This window comes from Macaca thibetana, chromosome 20 (genome assembly GCF_024542745.1).
Source record: "Macaca thibetana thibetana isolate TM-01 chromosome 20, ASM2454274v1, whole genome shotgun sequence".
NCBI classification, from domain to species: Eukaryota; Metazoa; Chordata; class Mammalia; order Primates; family Cercopithecidae; genus Macaca; species Macaca thibetana.
The window spans coordinates 72,186,972-72,204,456 of record NC_065597.1 but is presented as its reverse complement, the minus strand read 5'-3'; the positions used below and the strand labels follow the sequence as shown (position 1 = coordinate 72,204,456).

Below are 17,485 nucleotides of genomic sequence, written 5' to 3'. Positions count from 1 at the left end.
GCCACACATCATACAGGATGAGTGTCTCCTCCCACATAGTTTTTAGAGAGGCCAGCACCCTGGCAGGGGACGTAGAATGGGGTTTTGTTGGGAAGACCATACACGGAGATTTCAAAATATTTTGACTTTAAATTAATGTTCTGCAGTTGTGCGTTGTATGGTAAGGATCTTACTCAAATTAGTCTCTATTTTGACAATAACACTGCAACATTAACAGAACTTGACTAGTACCTAGTAGTCAGAAGTATTTAGGCAGTGCCTTACTGTGTGAAGGAAAGGCTGCTCTCTTGCCCAGGCTGGAGTGCAATGGTGTGATCTTGGCTCACTGCAACTTCTGCCTCCCAGGTTCAAGTGATTCTCCTGCCCCAGTCTCTTCAATATCTGGAATTATAGGTGCCCGCCACCACGCCCACCTAACTTTTGTATTTTTGTTTTTATTTATTTATTTATTTTTGAGATGGAATCTTGCTCTGTGGCCCAGGCTGGAGTGCAGTGATGCAATCTCGGCTCACTACAAGCTCTGCCTCCCGGGTTCACGCCATTCTCCTGCCTCAGCCTCCCGAGTAGCTGGGACTACAGGTGCCTGCCACCACACCTGACTAATTTTTTTTGTATTTTTAGTAGAGACGGGGTTTCACCGTGGTAGCCAGGACGGTCTCGATCTCCTGACCTCATGATCCGCCCGCCTCGGCCTCCCAAAGTGCTGGGATTACAGGCGTGAGCCACGGTGCCCAGCAACTTTTGTATTTTTAGTAGAGGTGGGGTTTCACCATTTTAGCCAGGCTGGTCTTGAACTCCTGACCTCAGGTGATCTACCCTCCTTGGCTCCCAAAGTGCTGAGATTACAGGCATGAACCACCCGCGCCCGGCCTTTTTTTGTTTTTCTTTCTGAGACAGGGTCTCACTCTGTTACCCAGGCTGAAGTGCAGTCACATGATCTCAGCTCACTGCAACCTCCTGGGCTCAGGTGATCCTCACACCTCAGCCTGCTGAATAACTGGGACCACAGGCATGCACCACCACACCCAGCTATTTTTTTTTTAATCTCCATATTCACATTTCCCAGAAAACAGTTACAGAGTCCCTTTTGTGACTTTGCTGTTTCCTGTGCTCACACTTTTTCTTCCATTGTCTTGCGAAGTCTGACCTGACTTCCAGTACCCGGGTAGGTTACTTGTGAACACTGATGGACCATTTTGAACATGGATCTTCAAGAAGAGTGCAGACAGACCTTAAATAACCGGGAAGCACACTGAATGTAAATCTTGGTACATCATGGGAGCTCAACAATGTTTGTGGTGTTCATTTCCAAGTCTTGCTCTCTTGAAAGCACTAATGCTTTTCCCGAGGTGACCCCAACCTATGGATCAACAAGTATTAGTAATACTATTACTTAATCTGTTTTGTAATAAATCTAAACATGGTTGTGTAGTTCAACCACTGTATTTAAGATTTCCCTAAATACATGGCAACTGATCTTTAAAACATGTTATTTGGGTCCTATATGCTCACTAAAATTTAAAAAAAAAGGACAACTCAGAAACATGAATGTTATCCTACCGATTCGCCTCAGAGATAACCACTGTTAACATTTTAAAACAATTTTTAATCAGCTGAATTTGAGTCAGACCACTGTTGACATTTAAAAATACTTTTTCTAGGCCGGGCGCAGTGGCTCACGCCTGTAATCCCAGCACTTTGGGAGGCCAAGGCGGGCGGATCATGAGGTCAGGAGATCGAGACCATCCTGGCGAACACAGTGAAACCCCGTCTCTACTAAAAATACAAAAAAAATTAGCCGGGCGTGGTGGCGGGCGCCTGTAGTCCCAGCTACTCCGGAGGCTGAGGCAGGAGAATGGCGTGAACCCGGGAGGCGGAGCTTGCAGTGAGCCGAGATCAGGCCACTGCACTCCAGCCTAGGCGACAGAGCGAGACTCCGTCTCAAAAAAAAAAAAAAAAGAAAAAGATAAAAATACTTTTTCTTCATGACATTTTATAAGGACAGGTGTTTCTTACTTTTAGCAGTAAAAAGAAATGAGATATTAAAGAGATGAAATTCACAGCTAATCCCTCAATTCTATTTTCATGTATAGCCATCTACTTCTCCCATTGAACTTACATGCTTTTTAGGTAGCATTTTTGGTATTTTAAATTTTATCTCTTTTTTATGTTCCCTTGTAGAAAGTTGACAGATAATCCCTAAAGCTGTCAATAGATTGGCAATAAGAAGGAAAAGTAAAGACAATATCTAAGTTAACAAGTAGTTGCTATGTGACGGGGAACTGAATGAATTATATTTTTCCCTGGACAGATTTCACAGAGATGATGAGAGCCCTGGGATACCCTCGACATATTTCTATGGAAAATTTCCGTACACCCAATTTTGGACTTGTATCTGAAGTGCTTCTCTGGCTTGTGAAAAGGTTAGAACTGCACTTTATTGATGTCTAAGAGTGAATACTGGATTTTATTTGTTAGTCACCTAGAAAACAGGACATAGTTGTGACGCTGCAAAAGGAAGAGTTGTTTGAGTTTGACAGACCCAATTGTAATCTGTTGAAATGTAGCTGTGGCTGGGCACAGTGGCTCGTTCCTATAATCCCAGCACTTTATAATCTCAGGAATTCGAGACCAGCCTGGTCAACATAGCACGACCCTGTCTCCACACACAAAAGAACAATTAGCTGAGCGTGGGTGGTGCACACTCATAGTTCCAGCTACTCAGGAGGCTGAGGCAGGAGGATCACCTGATCCTGGGAGTTTGAGGCTGCAGTGCCACTGATCATGCTACTGCACACCAGCCCGGGCAGATTGAGACTGTGTCTCAAAAAAAAAAAAAAAAAAAAAAATCAGTGGAGTTTAAAAAATGCTGTGGGAGAGGGAAATATACCAGGAAGTGGTGAAAGGAGACTGACTATTCCTCAGTAGGGTGCTGGGCCAGGCTGCTCTTCAGCCCCTCACTGCAGAGTGACAGGGGACTTTTTGCACGTTCTAATCAATACAGTTGATTAGAAATAATGTAGGTTTCTTTTTCTGTGAAAAATTGAATATGATATATGATTCAGGGTTGGCAGCTTTTTCTGTTAAGGACCAGATAATAAACATTTTACCTTTGCTAAACATAAAATTAAGAGACTGCATACGATCTCTATTGCCTCTTCTTTTTATTAAAATGTAAAAAGAGTTCTTAGTTTGGAGGCTGTACAGGTTGGAGGCTGCAGTCTGCTGACCCCTGGTATCAATACCTTGAAGAAAATAACTTCGTCAACTCTGCTGCTGCTTAGAGCTGACTAATCAGCCCTAGTACTGCTCTGAGTCAAGGGCCGTCAGCCAGGGTAGCAGCTCTGATTAGTTTCATGATATGTTGAGGTCTGAGAGAGATTTAATTTTATAAGCTGAGACCCACATTTAGTTTTTGAAATCTTTTGTTCTTAGGTGGAGATTTGCTCCCTTGGTATTTTGGTTTTACTTTTGAAGTTTGCATTGATCTTACTATCACACTTGGGGACTTGGAGAGCTTTGTTCCAGACCCCCTGTCCTCTCAGTTGCCCACATTCTCTTTAGTGGACTTTCTCCTTGGTTAACCTGTGCTCTCTCCTCTTATCTCTCTGATAGGTATGAGCCCCAGACTGACATCCCGCCTGACGTGGACACTGAACAGGACCGAGTTTTCTTCATTAAGGCAATTGCCCAGTTCATGGTTAGTGGACACTTATTTTGTGGAGTTGTAAAATTAAGTAAACTAGAAAGGATGACTCCTCGTTAGGGCTACTTTGAAACTGAGTAATTGAATTTTTCTTTCTTTTTTTTTTTTGAGATGGAGTCTCATTCTCTCGCCCAGGCTGAAGTGCAGTGGTGCAATCTTGGCTCACTGCAACCTCCACCTCCTGGGGGGTTCTCCTGTCTCAGCCTCCTGAGTAGCTGAGATTACAGGCACACGCCACCACACCTGGCGAATTTTTGTGTTTTTAGTAGAGACTGGGTTTCACCATGTTGGCCAGACTGGTCTCAAACTCCCATCCTCACGTGATCCACCTGCCTTGGCCTCCCAAAGTGTTGGGATTACAGATGTAAGCCACCACATGCCTGGCCTGAGTTTGCCTTCTAAAACCATTCCATTGCTGGGTTTCTGTGGCGCCATTTCACCAGCGAAGTTCTTTTTGTTTGTTTGTCTTTTAATTCATTATTTGTTAAGAATTTTGTTTATACCAGGCATGGTGGCTCATGCCTGTAATCCCAGCACTTTGGAAGGCTGAAGCAGGCGGATCACGAGGTCAGGAGATTGAGACCATCCTGGCTAACCACTAAAAATACAAAAAATTAGCTGGGTGTGGTGGTGGGTGCCTGTAGTCCCAATTACTTGGGACGTTGAGGTGGGAGAATGGTGTGAACCCGGGAGGCGGAGCTTGCAGTGAGCTGAGATCACACCACTGCACTCCAGCCTGGGCAAAAGAGCGAGACTCCATCAAAAAAAAAAGAATTTTGTTTCTTTATTTTTGAATAGGTAACATATTTCGTGGCTCACAGATTGAAAGTAGGCTGGGTTTGGTTGTTCATGCCTGTAATCCTAGCACTTTAGCAGGCCAAGGTGGGAGGATAGCTTGAGTCCAGGAGTTTGAGAACAGCCTGGGTGATGTAGTAAGATCCTGTCTCTACAAAAAATAAATTAAAAAAAAATTAGGTGGGTCTGGTGACATGTGCCTGTAGTCTCAGTTACTTGGGAGGCTGAGGTGGGAGGATTGCTTGAGCCCGGGAGGTTGAAGCCGCAGTGAGCCATGATCATGTCATTGCACTCCAGCCCAGGTGACAGAGTGAGACCCTATGTTTAAAAAAATAAATAAATTAATTACAAACATTATGTAACAAAATGGAGTAAAATGACTTTCTACACTATCTGTCCTGGGCCGAGTTCTATTCCAAATAATCACTATTTTAAATCTCTTCCAGAGTGTGTGTGTGTGTGTGTGTATCTGCAAATAAAAATATTTTTTTCCTTTATTTTAAACAAATGGTACTGTATACTACTTGATGTACTTACTGTACACTACAAGGTGTTTAGCATCTTGTTTTACTTAGTGGTATATTTTAGAGAACTTTCCAAATACATATAGAATTTCCTCATTCTGTTTATACCTGAGTGGTATTGTTTGCATGGATATGCCATAATTTATGTAATTTATATAGGTAGGCTTTTAGGTTGTCTCAAGCTTTGCTGTTTGAAACAGTGCTATAACAAGTACCCTGTACATCTCATTTTGTTTTTGTTTGAGTGTGTCCCTAGAATAAGTTCTTAGATTTGGAATTGCTGGATCAAAAGATATGTGCATTTGTAATTTTGGCGTCTTTTACCAAGTTGCTTTCCATCAAGATTGTCCTAGTTTATATACCCACTCACAATGTTTGAGTCACTTGAATGCTTACTCTTATTAGGTTGTATCCCAGTTGTCAGCAGAGGCATTTTCAACTTACCTACATGGGATTTGGTTTAGACATTACATGGAAAGGGCCCTCAACTTTTTTTTTTGGTCTAAAAATAGGCCACCAAGGCACATATAAAACTCAACACTAAGAAGCTTTATCAAGCAGATGGGTATGCAGTAAAAGAGCTGTTGAAGATCACATCTGTCCTTTATAATGCTATGAAGACCAAGGGGATGGAGGGCTCTGAAATAGTAGAGGAAGATGTCAACAAATTCAAGTTTGATCTTGGCTCAAAGGTAAGGATAACGAAAGCCTTGTAGTGAGCGATGGAGCATTGATTTCTTGAACTCTGAAATGGAAGGAGTCTGATACAGCTCCGCTGCTTTTCTTCCTCCTCAACTGAGGGCAGTTTGTCAGTTTTGTGCTCATCAGCGTTTGGATAAAGGCAAATTCACAATCTAGTAATTCAACTATTTATTAAAAGCTTAGTATTTGTCAGGTAGCATTCAAGCGCTGGGGATACAGTTGTGGACAAAAAGGACAGAAATCACGTGTTTCTGCTCTTTAGTTGGAGGAGTCAGACTGTGAACAATAATGTAAGAGGTGTGGAAGGTCAGATGCAGTGCAGTCTACGGAGAATAATAAGCTGGGATGGGGATGGACGCTGCCCGGGGTGATCTTAAATAGGGCGATCAGGAAGGCCTCATAGATTGGATGACGTTTCCAGCAGAGATCTGAGGGAGGGAAAGAGTGAGTTGTGCAGTTGGCGGGTGGCGACAGGGTGTCTCAGGATGAGAATTTGTTTGGGGCTGGGTGTGGTGACTCACTTCTGTAAGCCAAGCATTTTGGGAGGCTGAGGTGGGAAGATCCTTTGAGGCCAAGAGTTCGAGACCAACCTGGGCAACATAGTGAGATGCCATTTTTACCAAATAAAGAAGAGAATTAGCAAGGCGTGGTGGTGCACACTTGTGGTCCCAGCTGCTCAGGAGGCTAAAGTGAGAGGATCTCTTGAGCCCAGGCAGTCGAGCCATGTTCAGGCCACTGCTCTCCAGCCTAGGCAACAGAACGAGACCTTATCTGGGGGGTAAAAAAAAAGAATGTGTTTTGTGTGTTTGAGAAAAAGCAAGGAGGCAATGTGATGAGGGTTGGGAGTGACAGACCCTCTAGTGCCTGGGAAGCCCCTGGAAAGCCTTTGCCTTTGCCTCTGAGGTGGGAATTATTGGGAACCAAGCAGAATCTTCTGTGCTTATTTCCCATCCAAAGGGTTGCTCTGGCTGCTGAGCTGCCATCAGACTGAAGCGGGAGGCAGGACTGGAAGCAGCGAACCTGTTTGAAGAGTGAGGGGTGACCATGGCTTTGAGCAGAGTGGTGGTGGGAGAGGCGCTGTCAGGTGTCAGGGAGCCACTGCAGCAGCAAGCCAGAAATAAGGGTTAAGCCTTTAGTTAAGCCCAAGGCCTCAGAGCAGGAGACCTAGGAAAGAAGGCCCCGGGGCTGGGAATGCACCTAGGAGCGTGGCCACGCGGGGTGCCTGAAACCACAGTGTGCTGGCCGAGCTCCAAGTCTGGTGCAGGGAAGAAAGCTTCCCCTGTGAGGCCTGCTAGGTGAGGCCTTGTCATTGTCTATGGTTGGGCTTGAAAAGTCACACATAGATGTTTAGTTTTGTTTTGTTTTGAGACAGAGTTTCACTCTGTTGCCCAGGCTGGAGTACAATGGCACGATCTTGGCTTACTGCGCCTCCGCTTCCCAGGTCCAAGAGATTCTCCTGCCTCAACCTCCTAAGTAGCTGGGATTACAGGTGTACACCACCATGCCCGGCTAATTTTTTTTTTTTCTTTTTTTGAGATGGAGTTTCACTCTTGTTCCCCAGGCTGGAGTGCAATGGCACGATCTCAGCTCACCGCAGTGTCTGCCTCCCAGGTTCAAGTGATTCTCCTGCCTCAGCCTCCTGAGTAGCTGAGATTACAGGCATGCGCCACCACGCCCGGCTAATTTTGTACTTTTAGTAGAGTCAGGGTTTCTCCATATTGGTCAGGCTGGTTTGAATTCCCGACCCTGGTGATCCACCCGCCTCAGCCTCCCAAAGTGCTAGGATTACAGGCATGAGCCACTGCGCCCGGCCTTGTATTTTTTTTTTTTTTTAGTAGAGATGGGGTTTCCCCATGTCGGCCAACTAGTCTCAAACTCCTAACCTCAGGTGATCTGCCTGCCTCGGCCTCCCAAAGTGCTGGGATTATAGGCGTGAGCCACTGCGCCTGGCCTCACACATGGGTTTTTAACCAGGAGCGACACTTGTCAGCAGAAGTGTCTAGAGATTGAGGCATATTTTGATGGTAGATCTCATGGGATGAGGCGTGGGTTGAGAGTAAGCCAGGTGCTACAGGCAAGGTCTTGGGGCAGCCGTGTGGCAGAGCTTGCAGAGCTCGTGGGTGTGTTCCACCTCTGTGCTGTACTCTACAGGAACCACTGGCCACATGTGGCGAGCACAACTGAGGAACTGAGTTGAGTTCTGCATTTTCTTTAATTTGTAAGTAATTTAAGTGAAAATAGCCACATGTGGCTAGTGGTTACTATATTAGACATCACTGCTCTGAAGTTTTTTATGTGAGCCCCTGAAAGGATGAAGTTGCCATGTACTGAAGCAGAGACGGTTCTGGACATGCTTCATTTGCCACGCCCATTGGCTGTCCGGGTGGAGATGGTGCGCAGGTAGCTAGTATGTGAGACTAGAGCCCAGGGAAAGCCCAGGCTGGATCTGGGAGCTGGGGGAGGAATCAGCACACAGATGGTATTAAAGCCGTGTGGGTAGGAGCAGAGCCAGCAGAAAAGACAGGGGGTCCCGGGACGACACTGACTCCCTCCAGTGTTGAGAAGCAGAGAAGGTGACAGACTCCTGCAAAGAAGTTTGGGGATGTGCTGCTCGGAAGGGAGAAAAGCAGCTAGAGCCAGAGCAGGCGGGATCCTGGAGGACTAAGGAAGAGGGAAGCAAGCTATCAAAGCCATCAGCTGCGAATGAAGAGGGAGAGTTGTTGCTAGTGGGTTGAAAATGAGAGCCAGAACGTGGGGATTGGTTGTCCAGGAGAGAGGGAGAGTGAGCAGAGCAGGGAGACGTTTATGTTTGGGCTCATTAGAAGAGTTAGCATATTCCAGGAAGAGGGGGTGACACGCGCATCCTAAAAAGCCTGTGCAAAGGGATCGGTGCTAAATCCTCACTGTGCTTGTCATCGCCTTCCTGGCAACAGCTGCCCCTCTGTGGAGCCCAGAACCATTGTAAGTCCTTAGTGGGTGCCACCCCATTTGAGCCTCTCCAAGCCTGTGGAGGAAAGTCTGAGGCAGAGAAGGAGGACAGGGGGGTACAAAACACAGGCTGTCAGGCTGCTGCAAGAGGATGTGTGTCCCTCAGGCTGTCCCTTCATGTGGTCACTCTGCTGCTGCCGGACACCCTCTACTGTGACAGAGTCCAAGTAGGAGGCATGTGGGCTTTCTCCCAGCTATGCCCTCCTGGTTGGGGCTTCAGTTTGATGCGACATTAGGTTTTTTGGAGAGACCTAAGCATCCTGAAATTGGTCTCTTTAGTACTTAGATGATCATTTCTTGAGTGTGTGTCCTGAAGCTTGTGAGCGTGTGACTGGGGAAGCACATGTTTGTGGTCACGTGTCCCAACCAAAGGTAGGAGCTGACATGAACAGGCTGGTGGTTAAATGCATGTTAAAAATCTGTGGCTGGCTGGGCGCAGTGGCTCACGCCTGTGATCCCAGCACTTTGGGAGGCCGAGGTGGGTGGATCACCTGAGGTCAGGAGTTAAAGACCAGCCTGACCAACATGGAGAAACCCTGTCTCTACTAAAAATACAAAATTAGCCAGGCGTGGTGGCACATACCTGTAATCCCAGCTACTTGGGAAGCTGAGGAAGGAAAATTACTTGAACCTGGGAGGTAGAGATTGCGGTGAGCCAAGATCGTGCCACTCCAGCCTCGGAAACAAGAGCGAAACTCCGTCCATCTCAGAAAAAAAAAAAAGAAAGAAATCTATGAGTGGCTGAACATGGTGGTTCTGCCTGTAATCCCAACACTTTGGGAGGCTGAGGTAGGAGGGTCACTTGAGGCCAGGAGTTAGAGAGCAGCCTGGGTAACATAGCCAAGACCCTGTCTCTATTAAAAAAATCTGTTGCTGCCGGGCGCGGTGGCTCAAGCCTGTAATCCCAGCACTTTGGGAGGCCGAGACGGGCGGATCACGAGGTCAGGAGATCGAGACCATCCTGGCGAACACGGTGAAACCCCGTCTCTACTAAAAAATCCAAAAAAAAAAAACTAGCCGGGCGAGGCGGCGGGCGCCTGTAGTCCCAGCTACTCGGGAGGCTGAGGCAGGAGAATGGCGTAAACCCGGGGGGCAGAGCTTGCAGTGAGCTGAGATCCGGCCACTGCACTCCAGCCCGGGCGACAGAGCCAGACTCTGTCTCAAAAAAAAAAAAAAAAAAAATCTGTTGCTGAGGGTTCTGTTTTTGTTATTTTCCTTCCAGATTGCAGATTTGAAGGCAGCCAGGCAGCTTGCGTCTGAAATCACCTCCAAAGGAGCATCTCTGTATGACTTGCTTGGCATGGAAGTAGAGTTGAGGGTAAGCATTCCAATACTCCTTAACTATGCAGATTTTCTCTTCAAGGTTTTCTTTTTCAATTCTATTTCTCCCTTTTCAGTTCTGATTTAATGAAATACACCTGGTTGAATGAGCAAATACATGGAAAGGTGATACAGGATGTTAGCTGCCCTTCCTGCTTCTGGTGGGCACTGGTCTACATTCATTCATTCATTTATTTGAGACAGAGTCTCGCTCTGTCGCCCAGGCTGGAGTGCAGCGGTGTGATCTCGGCTCACTGCAAGCTCCGCCTCTCGGGGTCACACCATTCTCCTGCCTCAGCCTCCCGAGTAGCTGGGACTACAGGCGCTGCCACCACGCCCGGCTAATTTTTCTGTATTTTTAGTAGAGACAGGGTTTCATCATGTTAGCTAGGGTGGTCTTGATCTCCTGACCTCGTGATCCGCCTGCCTGGGCCTCCCAAAGTGCTGGGATTACAGGCATGAGCCACCGTGCCCAGCACTGATCTACCTTTAACTCCTCGTTTAGGAGTGGCAGCTCCATGGCATGTGACTGAGCTGTCCTTGTTGTGCCCTGGCAGACTTTGTTGGTCATGATGCTTTTTTCTGGTGTACCCTGCTTCAGCATTGTTCTCAAAAATGATCTTCTGAGATTGCAGTTCCCAGACCTTGCTATCCAGTGCAAACACCTGGGAACCTCTAAAGACTTCTGAAGCCTGGCTTTCACTCTGGGTTCCTTGTTATGGAATGTGACCTGGGCACTGGGAGTTTTCAGATTCTCCCGGGTGATTCTAACAGCAGAGTTTGGGACCAGCGATCTTGGTGTCACTTCCAGTCAGCTGAAGTTGATGTTGCAATGCAGAGTGATTTGATTTGCAATCCTTGTTGCAGCCAATGCCAGCCAAGAAGTATGTGCCATCACCTACATTTAAGCAGCTGTTTAAGAGTAGAGTGGTGTTTATTTTTTATTTTTTAAATTTTGTTATTTTTTTGAGACGGTCTCACTCAGTTGCCCAGGCTGGAGTGCAGTGGCTCAATCTCGGCTCACTACAGCCTCCGCCTCCCAGGTTCAGGTGATTCTCCTTCCTCAGCCTCCCGAGTAGCTGGGATTACAGATGTGTGTCACCACGCCTGGCTAATTTTTGTATTTTTAGTAGAGACAGGGTTTCATCATGTTGGCCAGGCTGGTCTCAAACTTCTGATCTCAAGTGATTCGCCTTCCTCAGCCTCCCAAAGTGCTGGGATTACAAGCGTGAACCCGTGCGTCTGGCCTAGAGTGGAGCAGTGTTTAATCCTTACCTGTAAAGATTTATGGCATTTGGGCTGGGCGCGGTGGCTCACGCCTGTAATTCTAGCACTTTGGGAGGCCGAGGTGGGCGGATCACGAAGTCAGGAGATCGAGACCATCCTGGCTAATACAGTGAAACCCGGTCTCTACTAAAAATACAAAAAATTAGCCAGGCGAGGTGGTGGGCGCCTGTAGTCCCAGCTACTGGGGAGGCTGAGGCAGGAAAATGGCGTGAACCCGGGAGGCGGACCTTGCAGTGAGCGGAGATCATGCCACTGCACTCCAGCCTGGGCGACAGAGCAAGACTCTGTCTCCAAAAAAAAAAAAAAAGATTTATGGCACTTGAAGCACATGTGCTCAATCTACTGCTTTAAAATTAAATGAGGCCGGGCGCGGTGGCTCAAGCCTGTAATCCCAGCACTTTGGGAGGCCGAGGCGGGCGGATCACAAGGTCAGGAGATCGAGACCACAGTGAAACCCCGTCTCTACTAAAAATACAAAAAATTAGCCGGGCGCGGTGGCGGGCGCCTGTAGTCCCAGCTACTCAGGAGGCTGAGGCAGGAGAATGGCGGGAACCCGGGAGGCGGAGCTTGCAGTGAGCCGAGATTGCGCCACTGCACTCCAGCCTGGGCAACAGCGTGAGACTCCGTCTCAAAAAAAAAAAAAAAAAAAAAAAAAAAAAATTAAATGAATTTCTTTCATTCACTTCCTATCAGGAATGCCATCCATGGCTTCTCTCTCTCACTGCCTTGCCTATGTTTGGCATACCCTGGGAGCAAACCGGAAGTGGAAGTCTGGGGAAGAGGGGCTTAGGTGCCAGGTTGCTATGTTTGCTTATCATATATTGACCTGTCAGTTGCCACCCGATGAAGTGTGGTTGGCAGAATGAAACTGCCACTGACATCTGCTAGCTAATTCAGATGATGAATAAGGCACCTACAGGCTTTCCCCTGTTCTGTTTGTAGTGCAGTGGTGTACATATGTCTGTGTGTGTCCCTAAGAGACCCAGAGACAGGAGCTGGACACTTGCTGATTGCCACTAGAGCTGTGGCATCATTGTGAGACTTCACTTCCATCCCACAGGGACTCTTTCAGCACCATCCTGTAAAGAATGATGAAGTAACCAGTGGCAGAACTGTTCCCAAGGAAACCAAGAGAGACCCTGAATGTAGTACTTTTCAAACTCTGTATGTAGTCATGATCCGAGGAAGAGCCCCTATCCAATGTTTGTTTTTCTTTCATTCAGTAAACATTTACTGAGGTGCAGCCCCAGCCACAGGCAAGGCACTGAGTTCTGCCTCCTTGACTAAGTCCTCACTCTGCCCTCAGCCGTTCCCACCAGCGTGTGCAGGTGCACCGTGGAAGAAAGGAAGCACAAGACGAGTTTTGACACAGTGCTCTAGGAACCTTGTCTTACTCCATTCAGGCTGCCGTCACAAAACACAATAAGCTGAGTGTGACTTGTAAATAACAGATTTCTTTCTCACAGATCTGGAGATTGGGAAGTTCTAGATGAAAGCACTAACAGATTCAGTGTCTGGCGAGGGCATGTTCCCAACAGATGTTGCCTTGTTGCTGATTCGTCACATGGCAGCAGGGGTGAGGGATCTCCCCAGGGTTTCTCTTATGAGCTAATCACCTACTAAAGGCCTCACCTCTTAACATCATCACATTGTGGGTTAGAGTTTCAACATATGAATTTTGGAGTCACGCAAATATTGTCTATAGCAAGCCTCATAACTATATCCACATTAAAATCCCATGTCTCAGAAGTTTTCAGCACTGATGTGATAGTCACGGATGTCTCCCTTGATTGGTTAATGGTTCATGCTAGGGGCAGGGCCATGGTAACTGTTCTTGTCGGTTGTGTTTGTTAGCGATAGGCAACTGAGAGGGACTTCATCCTAAGAAAGATTATAGAGGCTGGCAGGGGATCCTGACAGCAAGTTGAACTGTACTTAGTTTGGGCGTCACTGGACAGAATGCAGGTAAAGAAGCAAATTTGGGGCTGGGCACAGTGGCTCATGCCTGTGATCCTAGCACTTTGGGAGGCCAAGGAATGTGGATCACTTGAGCCTAGGAGTTTGAGACCAGCCTGGGCAACATAGTGAGACCCTATCTCTCTTAAAAAAAAAAAAAAAGAAGAAGAAGCAAGTAAATTTGGGAGAAAAAATAATGGATGCTAAATTCAGTTTTGCTCATAGAGTTGGGGTCACATGGGCCTCTGGCTGAAAAGGAGGATCTTGAGCTCTGGAGAGAGGCTGGGTAGGCACTTAGATGATGGAAGACATTATAGGAGGTGATGGTGGAAGTGTTTTTGCATCAGAGATTCACGTTGTAATGAAACTTTGGAGAATCAGTCCATAAGGCACGTCTAGATCTAGGAATACTGATTTTGAGAACTCCTTTTCTGAAAATATTTGTAAATGATTTTACCGTTTCCCTAGGAAATGAGAACAGAAGCCATTGCCAGACCTCTGGAAATAAATGAGACTGAAAAAGTGATGAGAATTGCAATAAAAGAGATTTTGGTAAGATAACTTTGCTTTTATGTAATGTTTTTAATGCCTGGGATTCAAAAATACTGATTTCTTGCCCGTACAAGACAGAACAAGCTAGACTTAGTAACGAGGGATGTGTTAGTGGGGAAATGAAAAACTCAGAGGACATTGGAGCATACCTAGGTCACTTGCTATCATTTTTTCCCCTCGTTATAAATAAAAACAACTTCTCATGTTGTTAAAAATTCATCAGTTTCAGTAATTTGATAATTTTCAGTTATTCAAGAATTTTAATAAATAATGTTCTATTTTATTTTATTTAACCAATTCCTCACTGCTTAGTATTTAAATTATTTCAGGGTTTTCTAAATTCCAGACAGCACTGTAATAAGTAGAAGGATCACCATTGTTTACTGCCCACCCACATCAGTTATCCTCTCCTCTAAAGGAGTCAGTTGGAAGGCAGATCATGAGGGTGACTTTAGACTCAGATTGCTTGGGTTTGAATTCCACTGTGTGATCTTAGGCAAATTACTTAACCTCTCTGTGCCTCATTTTCCTCATCTGTAAAATAGCAAGAACTGCATTCCCAACTGTGTGGGGTCCTTATAAATATTAATCACGACAGGGCATATCAAGCCTCGTCTCTGATGCACAATAGATATTCAGTCATCACTGATGATTTCTTTTACTCAGTAGACACAGATGGGGGCCCCTGTGTACATTCAGAGTAGGCATAGAACAAGAATTTGCTATGAGTTACACAAAATTCTAAAAATCATAGGTTTTTAAAAATATATCATTCTCTTGTCATTATACTGTAGTAACCCCTGGGGAGCCCAGCCCAGGAAGTCAGAGCCTCACAGGGGGAGAAGGGCACCACAGCCCTGGTTTGGAGGTTGGTGACAGATAGGCAGATGGATCAGATAAGTAAAAATATGGTAATGATAACGAAGCCACGTTCCTCACTGTTGGAGAAAAAAGTCACAAAAATGTCACAAAAATGGAAAGAGAGAAAATTAGAGTGAACCTGAAATTGGAGGTGTTGGTTAAATGCATAGTTTTCAATATATAGATAGATATAGGAATAAATTTTGATATGCATGTATGTACATTTAAGGAATTACATACATATGTATATAAGTATGTTTTATTTGTATACATACACATAGACACACCCACACTCATACATTTCTTAGCTCTGAGCACACCTAGCACCTGGCTTAATACCATTCTCCACCAAAAGGAACCAGAACTCTTAGGGGTGAATGGCTGATTCCAGAGTTGGGCAGGAGCAGTACAAGAAAGTAAGGAAAAGCTCAAAGGAGGAAAGGGAGCTGTTGCAAGCATGCAGAAGTCAACTTGAGTGGGCCTCTCCTGGCCAAAGTAAGGACAACTTAAGCATCAAAATAAGTTAGAATAATTAATTTTATGGCATAATAGAATGAAATAGGAAACCATGAGTTCTCACTGGCATAAAAAAAAATGAGGCCGGGCGCGGTGGCTCACACCTGTAATCCCGGCACTTTGTGAGGCCGAGGCGGGCAGATCACAAGGTCAGGAGATCGAGACCATCCTGGCTAACACGGTGAAACCCCGTCTCTACTAAAAATGCAAAAAATTAGCTGGGCGTGGTGGCGGGCGCCTATAGTCCCAGCTACTTGGGAGGCTGAGGCAGGAGAATGGTGTGAACCCAGGAGGCGGAGCTTGCAGTGAGCCGAGATCATGCCACTGCACTCCAGCCTGGGTGACTGAGCGAGACTCCATCTCAAAAAAAAAAAAGAAAAAGAATATTGGAAGCTGAGGAGGAGCAGGTCATTCACACAGTTTCAAAGTAGCTTTCCACAAAGTACTTTTTTTTTTTTTTTTTTTTTCTGAGACAGAGTCTCGCTCTGTTACCCAGGCTAGAGTGCAGTGGCACAACCTCAGCTCACTGCAACCTCTGCCCCTGAGGTTCAAGTGATTCTCATGCCTTAGCCTTCTGAGTAGCTGGGATTACTGGGGCACACCACCACACCTGGCTAATTTTGTATTTTTGTTTTATTTTATTTATTTATTTATTTTTGAGACGAAGTCTTGCTCTGTCACCCAGGCTGGAGTGCAGTGGCGCCATCTCAGCTCACTGCAACCTCTGCCTCCTGGGTTCAAGCAATTCTTGTGCCTCGACCTCCCGAATAGCTGGAATTATAGGCATGTGCCACCACACCCAGCTAATCTTTGTTTTTTTTTTTTAGTGGAGATGGGGTTTTGCCATGTTTGGCCAGGCTTGTTTCAAACTCCTGACTTCAGGTTATCCGCCCACCTTGACCTCTCAAGGTGCTAGGATTACAGGCATGAGCCACCGTGCCTAGCCCACAGAGTACTTATTAATTACAGAGGGGAAAAGAGTCGCTTCTCAGGGAGAAGCCTGTCAGTCACCCCCTTAATCAAGTGATCAAAGTGAAGATTATCGTTGTAGAACAAATCAAAATGATGCACGCCTGGTAGGATGCAGTCACTTCTGAGTATTCCTGCCAACAATGCATATCTGACTCTAATGAGACAAAGCCAAATTGAGGGGCATTCTACAGATTAAGCAGCCTGTATGCTCCCAAAGTGAAAAGGTTCTGAAAGTCAAGGAAAGCTGAGGGGGCATTTCAGACTAAGGGAGGCTGTGGAGATGTGATGACTGGACACATAGGCAGCTCCTGTCTGCTGTTGGGGACTTCACTGGGACAAGTGGGGACAGTGGAGTGGGGCTGGGGTTAGATGGTGGTAGTGTGTCAGTGCTGGCTTCCTGTTTTGATGATTGTATTGTGGGGATGTAGGAAAAAGTCCTTATTTGTAGGAAATACACACTAAAGTATCTAGGATGTTGGAACATCTGGTCAGCAACTTAACTAGGCTGGGAAAACCGTTTTGTGTTGTACAACAGGTCTTACGTAAATTTTTGATTGTTTCTAAATTTAAAAATTTAAAAAAAAGTGTTATACCTCTAAATGCTTGCCAGTGTTCTAACTGAATCAGGCAAACACAGCATGAATGTGCCCTTAGCACTAATATGTTAAAAGTAGAACACCCAAGAGGGGACAGGGTTCATTTCTTGGTAGAAATCTCTTAAGACTCCTTTCATTGTTAGAAAATATCTGTGATGTTTGATCATTCTAAAAACTCAACCAAAACAACAACATGGGTACTTAAAAGGGGTTAGGAAGTACAGGCCATTTATTTCAGAAAACAGGGAAATTTGTTTGTGTTTACACAGCTGTTTTGCATTGTGGATCTTTCTTGTTTGAGGAACAGATACGTTTAAGGTGGGATAAATGTACAAGGTTTTAATCTGACTTTGGTTCAAGGAAATAGTTGCCATTGACTGAAGTTGTTTAGAAAGGAGACCCACCTTTCTTCCTGTGAGGGTGAACTCACATTTCTCCTGGGGGCTTAAGGCACTTGCAGCAAATGGATGATAAGGATTCGATTATTTTAATGAAAGTATCTTAAAAATGGCCAGTGTACTTAGACCAAAAAAATCAGACCGTAAATGCATTGTCAGTAACAGTGGCTGCTTCCAAAACACACCATCCCTGAGAGTTGTGGAGAGTGTCTGGGCTTCTTAGGCCATTTCTCTGTGGAGCCCATAGCTTTTCAGAGACTTGCAGGAAAACAGAGTAACCCCTTTACGGGATGCTACACGTAGGCAAAGTGC

At 45.7% G+C, this 17,485-nt stretch overlaps 1 protein-coding gene across 5 annotated transcripts in view; it reads left to right on the top strand.

Annotated features, from left to right (window-relative positions):
• CLUAP1 (clusterin associated protein 1) overlaps positions 1 to 17,485 on the top strand; it is a 217,260-nt gene that overhangs the window by 175,383 nt on the left and 24,392 nt on the right. For 3 of the 5 annotated variants that reach the window (XM_050774376.1, XM_050774378.1, XM_050774377.1), the window contains 5 exons: positions 2,312 to 2,423; positions 3,616 to 3,700; positions 5,538 to 5,717; positions 9,938 to 10,033; positions 13,747 to 13,830. In XM_050774376.1, the coding sequence (XP_050630333.1) occupies positions 2,312 to 2,423; positions 3,616 to 3,700; positions 5,538 to 5,717; positions 9,938 to 10,033; positions 13,747 to 13,830 (557 nt within the window). The remainder of the gene's footprint in view (positions 1 to 2,311; positions 2,424 to 3,615; positions 3,701 to 5,537; positions 5,718 to 9,937; positions 10,034 to 13,746; positions 13,831 to 17,485) is intronic. The other 2 variants (XM_050774379.1, XM_050774380.1) reach the window with 2 other exon arrangements.